This window comes from Anoplophora glabripennis, unplaced genomic scaffold (genome assembly GCF_000390285.2).
Source record: "Anoplophora glabripennis isolate ALB-LARVAE unplaced genomic scaffold, Agla_2.0 scaffold1402, whole genome shotgun sequence".
In the NCBI taxonomy this organism is placed as follows: domain Eukaryota; kingdom Metazoa; phylum Arthropoda; class Insecta; order Coleoptera; family Cerambycidae; genus Anoplophora; species Anoplophora glabripennis.
In genome coordinates this window covers 59,643-71,343 of record NW_019417490.1, presented here as the reverse complement: position 1 = coordinate 71,343, position 11,701 = coordinate 59,643, and the positions used below count along the sequence as shown (strand labels likewise).

Genomic DNA, 11,701 nt, shown 5'->3' with positions numbered 1-11,701 from the left:
CAAAAGGAGGTCCCACAAAGCGCCTACACCGGCCGCATTTGCGGTCGGGGTAGACGACGGATGGGGCCCACCTACGAAGGCTGTCCGGGCCTACACGAGATGAGGCAGAATAAAGAGGGATAATCCCCCTCGATCCCAAATCATTGAGGCCAATTTCTAGCCATGGAATAATAGCGGCGGTTACCGATAACTCGATTATCAAAATTGGTCGATTATGTCCATCACTACTTCGAGCATTATGCTGTTATCCCTGCTCCACTATTTCGGTACTTCTGAGACACTAGCGCCACAGAATTATATCTATTCTGTGCTAGCGCCCTCTAATTTGTGAGTGTACTGTGCATAGAAAATATAGTACTAACATTCTATACAATCTATGGTACTGTGTAGTCTCCATGGCCAAGGCCAATTTAATTTCCAATTTCTTTATTTATTGTGATTGTGAATGTGAGGTTACTAACTGGTTATTGTAGTATTTTGTTTGGTATTATCCCAGATTATCATCGTTTCTCGTGTTTAGCTGTCTTATAAAATGAAGAAATGTTTGGTTGCTTTTTGTAAAAATTATCAGTCAAATCATAATGTTAATTTTTTTAAGTGAGTATTTCCTTAATGTTTTACACGTTGGTGTTTTGAAAATACGTATTAATTGCAGATACCAAAAAATAAGTAAAACATCGTCATTTGGTTTTTTATTTTTAGAATCACAGAAGAACGTTACAATTCTTGGATGAAAGCAATTGGAAGAAATCCATCAGATAAAGTATCATATGATAATGTTATATGCTCAAAACATTTCAAACCAGAGGATGTCGTAAAGATGGGCAGCAGAATGCAACTGAAGAAAAATGCCGTACCATCTTTGAATTTAAAACCAAGCAGTTTAATTAACAAAAATAAAGTTTCGGAAAGCGAATCTAATAGAGCAAGGTGAGTAGGTAGCAGTGGTGGCTGGTGAAAATTAAAGTCTTGTTATGTATTGATGATGTGCAGGTCTATACCTTTCTCTAGGAGATGATTTCTAGGCTCACAGAGACAATTTTCATGAAGAACAAATTCCAAACAAAATTTCTGAAATAAAAGATAAAAAATTATAATAGCCTTTCCTTAAATCTCAATAAGGATTGAGGCTATGTATATATGCAAAATATATTTTTTTCATAATCAACTAATAAGTAAACAGGTAGCAACTAATATATGAGTAGGTATACCAGCTAATTCAAATGAACTGAAATCATAAGCAGGCTGTACATCCTTTTCAGTCTACACGATACACTCAACTGCCAGCCAGTTGTGTGTAATAAAACATTTAAAACTTGTATAATGTGGAAATCATTAACTACATAATCATTTTTCATAAAATTCAAAATGGGTGAAAATCGTGAAACGAATTAATATACCTACAAATTAAATGTATAAATGATTATTAAAATCAATTAAATTTCTTTCAATTTTCAAAAAATGTATATCTGTACAGGGTACAGGTACAGTCGGCGCCACCCAAATGTGAACGGCAATATTGTACCGTGTAATTTAAACTTCAAATCATAGTCGTAAAATTCAATAGTTGTCAAATATTCATATGTCATATATGTCACTTAGAGCAAATGTAATTAAATGTAAATAAGTAACGTGAAATATGCCGGAGCAGTTAACTGAAGCGCATAGAGCAAGGGCTATAGCTAAATTAGAAGATAATTGGTTTTTGAGTGAAGTGGCTGCTGATTTAAATGTCAGTAAGAGTTGTATATTTTATATTAAACAACGCTGGCGAGAACAATAATTACAAAGATCTATCAGGCAAGGTGTCGAGAAGGTTTCCAGTGACACGGAAGACAATGCCTTGGTCAAATTTATCCATAAGAATACCCTCTCTGTGTTACGCCACTAAAAAAAGTCTGATTTACTACGATAAAATCCAGATGAAATTTCCATAACTACCAAAATGCGTTCACATTTGGGTGGCGTCAACTGTACATCTCAAGCTCGATGCCCTATTGATTAATTTGATTTTGTTCGAGATATTTAAAATAAGCGCGTTTTCACATTTCTGCTCTTAACTTCTAAATGAAAGGAGATATCAGAAAAGTTTGTTGTGTGTTGAAAGTTTATGGAAGATACTTTGTCTATTTTAATATGAAATGAAATAGGTACTTATGTTTATGGGAAAAATATATTTCATGACGTAGGCATTTGCAAAAGTTCCAAAAATATTATTTTTGGCTCAAAGGCAAGCCTAAGTGGTCCTATTTGAAAACCTCGTGAAATTTTTATTCACGTTTTTTTATTAGCCAATAGCAACCTTGGGGTATCGAGCTTGAGATACCCTGTACATAATCTACGTAATTACTTTTCGCATCTCCTTCATTTCAGTATGACATATACAGAGCTGTTAAAAGAAAGACTATGTTTCGTAACAACTTACAGTCTTGTCTGCTTTTTGTATGTGCCTCCCAGTGAATTTACACTGAAAATATTTTCCGAGAACCATTAAATGGAAGGAAAATAGCATATTAACCTTTAGATCTTCATTTTTCCCTTGAAATTCGATATTTTCAAGAGGTATGATTAGCGGCGACAACTTAGAAAGTAATGTACTCCATTTATGTTTTTTTGTTTTTATTTTTTTATTTTTGTTTTTTATTTGGTATTATTTTTTAGTTTTCCATTTTTATTATTTTTTGTTTTTTTTTAAATTTTTATTTGAATAAACAAAAGATTGGAATGCCATAGCATAGTTAGGAATACCTACCAGTCAGAATCGACAAAAATTTCACAAAAGCTGAATGCTTTGTTCATCATCGCCTCATGAGGGTCTTATATATACAAGTCTGCTGCTTTCTTCCAGCGTTTCAAAGGAAAAAAGGTTTTCTTAATCAGTATTGCTTGATATAACTATCATTATATGTGTGACATCTTTTGGGGACACTCCGGCCCCCTAAAGGTTAACTACATATTTTAGAAGATAAGGAGACATTACATACAATTTAATCGATAATTCTCTTAATCATTCTCTTGGAACATTCAACATACGGTTTTTACAATGTTTGAAATGCAAATTCCAACTTTAAAAGGTTGAAAATCTTTTAACTTCCTTGCCCCTGAAGTTTGTTTCCAGCTAAAATACAGATCAAGTTTTTCCATATTATTTCATCTATGACAATATTTGAAAAAAAAAGTAGCATATATTCCATTACAGGACAAAATTAGATGATAATAAGGAAATTTGAAATGAATTAGTAGTAGAAGTAAATTAATTGTCCGTACTAACTGCATAACTATATAACTATATAAACCCGCCAAATTGATATTGATTAAAATTCTGTACTATTATCAACCTAATGCGAATTTCTTTATGTTCAAATTGTCTTCATATATACTGTAACACGCATGCCTTTAAAAGTATCTTATTTATTTATTTATTTATTTTTTTTATTATTCAATTGTAAATATTGTTGATTATGTGTTTCCTATAATTGGGTTTTCTTACCTGTTGGAAATAAACAGCCTTTATTGTTATTATTATTATTATTATAACTTACAGATTAAGTCTCAATTATGTTTAGTAAGCTACCTACTTGCTTCTTTGATTGAAAATTAATTTCTACTCAAACTTATTTGTCATGGACATACTAAGGTCCGGTACTTTGGCTTTAACCGAGAATTAAAGTACAGGGCCTAAACCTATTAAAATTGCAATATTTAAAATAATCGACACATAATAACATGAATATATCAAAAATTGACAACTCCATCTTAGAAGAGGAATTGGATTATGGCGACATATATGACTCACAGTAATTATTGATGAACGCTCTGAATGTAAGTGCACATTAAAAATAAATATTATTCAATTTTATTACCCATATCTACATAAATCTGTGCTGATAATGAAAATTTTCTAAATCTTGGCATCACCAATATTAATGATTCGTTTCCAATGAACAATGATAAAACGTTCATGAGATAATAATAAGATGAGATTACTGATTGGTTGAATAGAATCTCCTGAAGAATTTCAGCTGATGAAACAAAACATTGTGTTTTAATATAATCTTGATTTTATTGTTTTATTTTATCGAAATTTATTTGCCAATGTGAAGGAAATAAAATTACTGGTCACGTGGCTTGTAGTCATTTATGAAGGCTCTGTATATAAAGTAAATAACTACATATTTTGATTATCAGCATTTTTCAATTATCTGGTAATGAAACATAGATAATCAGGGTTCTAGTGTATATGCTGTGGTTATAGCATTATGAAGTTTAAAAAATGAAATGTTACTATTAAATTAAAATTTACGTATAACTATGAACAAAATGAAATTTTGTGAAAAATACTTGAATGCATTTAATTTAAAAATATATATTTTGTATGTATACAGGGTGTCCCAGAATAACGTGTATAATAGAAGACCACAGATTCGTGGACTCAAAACAGGCAGAAAGGTAATTCACCTATATTCGAATTCGCTTCGTTTGGCCGCTAGATGGCCTCAAAGTTAATTAATCGATTTTGATTATTTTTGGGGTGGTGTGGACTTTTGCTTTCAAACTACAAATTTTGATGTTATACAGACTATTTTTAAGACTCACAACTCTTACAAAATTGATGTATGGTGATAATATCCGTTCATAACTTTTTCCTCTTTCGGGCAATAATGACAACTATTTTTATTTGATAGGTGATACCATTTGGAAGTTTTTTTGGTCTCTTATAGAATTTTTATTAAATGAGTGGTTTGGGTACAAAAAAATATTTTTTTAATGTCTTACATTATCTTGCCACCCATATTACAATACTTAACAAAGTGCTAGTAGTCACTGATTTTGTAGGTTGACTGTAATATCAGTTTGATCTTTTAGTCATTGTACCTGCCAGTTCTTAATGAGTGTTTACTACGATAAAATATACATGTTATTTCATTTTTCGATATGGATACAAGCATACGATGAATTAGAGTTAACTACGATAAAATATACCACATGTTACTTCATTTTTCAATATGGATACACACATACGACGAATTATTTACAGCGTGTCTAATTTTATTGAAATAATTCGTAAAAACAAATCAACTACAATAAAAAATTCTGGAGATAAAAGTAACAAAGTTAAGATTATTAAATTTAATATAATTTATTATAAAAACTGTTCAAAATGACCATCGTTGTTTCTACAACAAAGGTTAATTCTGCGAACTATTTTTTAAAACATTTATGGCATTTTGGATATGCCTCCACAACTCAGTTCAGTGTTAAATGTGGAATCATGCACTGTTGTTTTCAGAGTGCTCCACAGATAATAGTCGGAAGGTGTTAAGTCTGGTGAACGTACAGGCCAGTTAACAAAAAATTATTCCCTCTCTCCATCGACGAGTGAATCTTTGGTTCAGATACTGCCGGACATTTACAGTGAAATGTGGTGGAGCAACATTGCATAAACCAATGTTAATTCTGAGTAATAACGGCACATCTTCCAATAACTCAGGTTTTGCAAAAATTCTAATTAAAATTTCCCATTCAGTTTGTTGGGTAAAATAATAGAGCCAATGCTATCCCAAATAAGAGCAAACTGAAATTACAGTCAACCTATAAAGTCAAAGCCTATTAGCACTTTGTTAAATATTGTAATAAGGGTGGCAAGATAATGTATACAATTAAAAAATACTTTTTTGTACACAAACCGCTAATTTAAACAAAATTTTACAAGAGGTCCAAAAACTTCCAAATGGTATTACCTATCAAATAAAAAATATTTGTCATTATTATTGCTCGAAAGAGGAAAAAGTTTTGAGCAGATATTATCACCATACATCAATTTTGTAGGAGTTGTAAGTTTTAAAAAACACTATATACCACCAAAATGCGTAGTTTAAAAACAAAAGTCCACACTCCAAAAATAATCAAAATAGAATAATACGTATTCGAGTTATTTACAAAAATCAAAAAAATTTCACAAACTTTGAGGCCATCTAGCGGCCAAACGAAGTGATTTTGGACATAGGTGAATTAGCCTAAATCTGCCTATTTTAAGCCCACAAATCTGTGGTCTTCCATTGTACACGTTATTTTGAAACACCCTGTATATGCAACTCTTTTTAAGATTTTTGGGTAGGCTATCCAAGTTAAATTTTTTGTTTGACAAGTTTTGTTAAAAATCATTTGATGGAAATTATCTTTAAGTGTATGGAAATCATCCGCTAAAAAAATAGTATGAGTCTCATGTGGTCTCGTGTATCCATATCTAAATATTTTGAATATTACTCATTTTGTAAAATTATAAAAATGTTTATATTTTTTCAGGGATATAAATGATACTAGGAACTCCATAAATTTTACAGAAATTATCAGTACAGGTAAAAAAGCAGCATATTATACAGGGTGTTAAAAAAAGAGTGTAAAATATTTAAAGAGGTAATAGTATGAACCAAAATAAGCAGAAAAGTCTCAATACACATGGGTCCGCAAAGTAACGGTTGCGGAGATATGGAATGTTTTATGTTTTTTAACCCCTTTTTTTATTTTGCAAAAACGTTGTGTATTTTCTTATAATAGTTGGTTGATGTTTAGTGAAATAAACAGTACGTATTTGACAGTTGTTCTTAGTGCACAAGTTTTCTTTCGCTATGGCTGGTTACTCTAACGCAGAATTAACAGACATGCATTTCATGTATGGTCGTGCTAATGGGAATGCCACCGAAGCTCTACGTCTTTATGTTGACGCTTATCCAAATCGCCAGATTCCTTCACAACGCATGTTTGGAAGAATTCACCAAAGATTGCGTGATACCGGTTCCTTGAGCAAACAGTGCCATTTATCCGGAAGACCAAGGTTGGTATCCACTCCTAGAGCAGAAGAAGAAATTCTAGCACTGGTAGAGCAGAATCCAGGTACGAGTGTGTGGAGAATATCAGTCGAGGTAGGAATTAGTGGTCCTCTTGTTTGGAGAATCCTTCACGAGCAACTGCTTTATCCATACCATGTGCAACGAGTACAGGCCTTAAATCCAATAAATGATCATCAAGTACGTTTGGTTTTTTGCCGCTGGTTTCTACGTCATGATGCTAAAGACCCTCGTGTTCTTGTAAACATTCTTTTTACTGATGAGGCCGGGTTCACAAGAAATGGAGTGTTTAATTTTTACAATACGCATATTTGGGCCGACGAAAATCCTCATGCTCTAATAGAATCTGGACATCAGGCATGTTTTTCATTAAACATTTGGATGGATATTGTAGGTGACAGGTTTCTAGGTCCTGTTGTTTTACCAAACCGATTAACAGGCACTGCTTACCTCAACTTTCTGCAGAACACACTGTGTGAGTTTTTGGAAGACATTCCTTTGAATCAGAGGCAGCAAATGTGGTTCCAGCATGATGGTGCTCCAGCTCATTTTTCCATGGCCATTAGAGAGCATTTACACCAAACTTTTCCACATAGATGTGTAGGAAGGGCTGGACCTGTTTTATGGCCTCCAAAATCGCCTGATCTGAACCCTCTAGATTTCTTTGTTTGGGGATATTTGAAGACATTAGTGTATGGTACTCCTGTAAATAGCCTGGAAGAGCTGCAGCTAGGATTAATCAAAAGTGTCAAGAAATCCAAACCAAGGAGGGTGTTTTCGAAAGAGTTCGAATATTGTTGAGACGAAGATGTCGTGCCTTCTTGGAAATTGACGGAGGGCACTTTGAACATCTTCTGTAACTTTGTTTTTTGTTTGTTAAAAGCTTCCTTTGTCGGTTTTATCCCAATAAAATAAAATGTTTGAAAAACGAATAGTGGTCCATATCTCCGCAACCGTTACTTTGCGGACCCATGTTTAAACTTTTCTGCTTATTTTAGTTCATCCAATTACCTCCTGAAATATTTTACACTCTTTTTTTAACAACCTGTATATGTAAAGAACATTGCATTTATGTTTTTCACTTTTTTAAATCACTCCATTATTTGTTTTAGATACAGATCCATTAGAAATCACTGCCCCCAGTAGTCTTTCTTTATTTGGTGACAGTGTAGATAATATTGAGTTTGTAATCGAAAGTGACAATGAGTCTGAAGAACAAGAAATTGGAACAAAAAACCATCCTTTTGTTATTCACTTAACTGAATTAAAAGGCCAGGGAAAGTTACTTGTCAATGAACATATTCCAAAAATTCCAGGTATTTAAAAAATATATTTCCGGATATTGGTCCATTTATTTTTAAAATATTTTATTGCAGTTGTTAATGATACTCATTATGAGGTGGTAAATTTAGATTTAGATCTATCTGATGCGGAGGAGATAAAAGATGAAATTAAAATTGAGACGGAAGAAATACAAATTATTTCTGATGAAGAAGCTGAAGCAAAATTAATACATGATGACAAAGATACCAGACAACAAATAGAATTGAATGCCGATATACCCACTAGTAAGTATGTTACAGAAAGGGAATAGAGACCATTGTTCTTGCACCAATAATATATATTATTCAAATCACAATTTATTGATTCAATTGATTCAGTACGAACAATATTTGTACAATTGTATATCATCTGCTTACACGTGTAATCTTCCATATTTCACTGCATTCGGTAGGTCAAATATAAAAATAGAAAACAAAATTGGTCACAAGATGCTACCTTGTGGTACACCACATTTTACTGACTTTAATTGTGAATGATTTTTTCCACCATTTCAATCGATTTTGTAAGTAACTACGAAACTACAATATTTGATCAAATCCGATATAAAATAACTTGATAATAAAAAGTCAAAAGATACTAAATTGAATGCCTTAGTTTGATGTAATAATACTAATATCATTGAGAGTGACTTACCAAATGCTGTAGCTTTATCATCAATATTTCTGATCAAAAGGAAGCAAAAAATGTTCAAAGAAATGTTTTTTTATTTATTTTTTTTAAGTTAACTCCGTTACTTAAGATATTTTAATAATTTAATATAGAAGGATTTTTAGAGCAGCAGAAGACAAATATGAGCTTATTTTTTAACTAAAACATAGAGTTCGTTAAGATTATCTGGAAGTCATATGTTTAAAACATTTTATTTTGTGCAAAAAAGTTATAGTTTCTGAGAAAAAAATTTTAAGTTTGTGTTCCAGTTATCAGTTCACAGACAGTCAAATTTGGAAGTGTCCTAGTTTGTTTGCTAAATTTGTAATTAAATTAAATGCTTTTTACGATTTATACCAACTTACCCCCATTCAAAAGTCAACCCATGAATGTGATGTATAAACAAGTAATAAGTATAATGTATCACTTTTACGGTAGACAAAGTGGAGTTATAAACTACACCTACGCTTTTTCAAATTCTCTACCAATAAAGAATTATGTCTAAAAACAAATAACTGTCAGTTAATTGCTGTGTTTTATAACTACCTAATTACAACTCACCCTGATTAATTGACTTTGAATAAGAGAAAATTTCTGCCTAGGAGGTTCTGTCGCATACTACGTGCATACTTGTATATGGGTGTCGTTAAAAGTGATATTTTCTCTTTAACTACCATTTGTAGATATAAAAATATATCATTTTTTAAAACGGGCTTAATAAAACCTTTCAATAACCGAGATATTTACATTTATAAGATTAACTTCCATGCCCATCATGAGTCATAACTATACTCTTACAACTTTTAAATATTAAAATGGGTAAGTTTTGTTACAATAAACAAATATGGACAACTGCGCTTTTGATGACAGCCTATATTTGTTACTCTGGAATTTTAACGTCATATAAAGTGTAACTAAAATATTTCGACACTTTAGTGGCAGATTCTACAGGGTGTTTGGAAGAGTTTGTACAAAATTTAAGGGGGTGGAAGTAGAGCCAAAAATAGTAAAAAAAAGTTCTTATAAACATTAGTCCTCCGGAGCACCGTTACTGAGATAAGGCTCTCCAAAGGGGTCTTATCATTTGGATATTTTTTAAAATAATTTTCTTTCTGATTAAGATAACAGAATGAAAATTGTAGGTAATAATCATACCATAAGGGTCTTTAACTACCATAAGTTTCATTAAAATTGGTTATAAATAAGGATAGTTTTGTAACTAATCTTGACAGACATTTTTTGAAGTTTTTTATTTCTTTGAATTATCAAGTAAATAATATTAATTTTTAGTGAATTAGTTTTTTGAAGAAAAAATGTCTACTTTTTTTTTCGAATTCTGCGTAGTTTAGTCAGAAATAGATATTTATTATACAAGGGAAAAAAGTACTAGATTTTAGCTCGAGGTTGTGTTGTCTCCTGACACGAAGCGGAGGGAGACAAAAAACCGAGAGGTAAAATCTACTTTTTTTTCCATGTATAATACATTATTTTTTTCTGTGACGGGAAAAACAACGATTTAATATTGAAAAAACATTATTACAATATATTAGTCACTAAAGTTTTAAATTGGTAGGCTGTTATACTTATAGCGACAATTACATCTGCGTTGCTAAGGAAACCTTTAAAGTAATCAAATATCTGTCAATTTAATTCTGTGATTTGATTTAAAAATTGCAAACTTAGTGGTTGTTTAGTAGTTATTTTGAATAATATAAAGTTAAAAAATGTCTGATTCCGAGTTTTCTCTGACTCCACCGGAGTTAGTAGAAGCAGCGAAAGTAGCGTCACAAAAATTATTTTAAATATCTACCTTTACTTATGTATATTGTATATATCCGGGAAAAAAGTACTCACTTTTTTCCCGGGGAAAAAAGCAATTTCATAAAAAGTGACATTTTGTTACCTGTCAACAGAGATAAAATGTCAAACTTTTTTCCCGGTACAGAAAAATATTTATTTTTTAAATAATATATGGGTCAGAACAGTAACATTTTTTAAAACATATTTACATAGTAGGCATCTTTCATAGTAACAGTTTCATGGTAATGATACTAATGATTGTCACTTTCGTGTGCTATAATTGAAATTCTTATGTTTATTTTCTTAGTTGTGATCTTTGTGCTCAACTTTGCATTTCATTCGATTTTTTTACAACCATGAACCATCATGCTTTTACTAACCATGAATTTTCCAAAACAATCTTGCTAAAGGTTGCCTTCTATCAGAAAAACATAAATAAAATGCATATCGGCATATTCACGGTTAATAAAAGCATGATGGTTCATGGTTGTAAAAAAATCGAATGGAATGCAAAGTTCAGCACAAAGATCCCAACTAAGAAAATAAAGAAACATAAGTATTTAAATCATAGCACGTGAAAGTGACAATCATTAGTATCATTACCATGAAACTGTCACTATGAAAGATGCCTACTATGTAAAAATTTTTTAAAAAATGTTACTGTTCTGAACCAAACATTATTTAAAAAATAATTATTTCTGAGTAAACTACGCAGAATTCGAAAAAAAAGTAGACATTTTTTCTTCAAAAAAGTCTAATTCATTAAAAAATAATATTATTTGCTTGATAATTCAAAGGAATAAAAAAAATTCGAAAAATTTCTGTCAAGAGTAGTTACAAAACTATCCTTATTTATAACCGATTTCAATTAAACTTATGGTAGTTAAAGACCCTTATGGTATGATTATTACCTACAATTTGCATTCTGTTATCTTCATCAGAAAGAAAGTTATTTAAAAAAATGTCCAAATGATAAGACCCTTTGGAGGGCCATATCTCGGTAACGGTACTCCGGTGGACCAATGTTTATAGGAACTTTTTTTACTATTTTTAGCTCTACT

At 31.4% G+C, this 11,701-nt stretch overlaps 1 protein-coding gene across 1 annotated transcript in view; it reads left to right on the top strand.

Moving 5' to 3' along the window:
• Positions 1-385: 385 nt before the first annotated feature.
• The window catches only part of LOC108914377, a 44,074-nt gene continuing 32,758 nt past the window's right edge, over positions 386-11,701 (top strand). Inside the window, exons 1-5 of the mRNA XM_023456354.1 lie at positions 386-597; positions 703-930; positions 6,307-6,359; positions 7,961-8,164; positions 8,225-8,416. Of these exons, the coding sequence (XP_023312122.1) occupies positions 533-597; positions 703-930; positions 6,307-6,359; positions 7,961-8,164; positions 8,225-8,416 (742 nt within the window). The 5' untranslated portion in view covers positions 386-532. The remainder of the gene's footprint in view (positions 598-702; positions 931-6,306; positions 6,360-7,960; positions 8,165-8,224; positions 8,417-11,701) is intronic.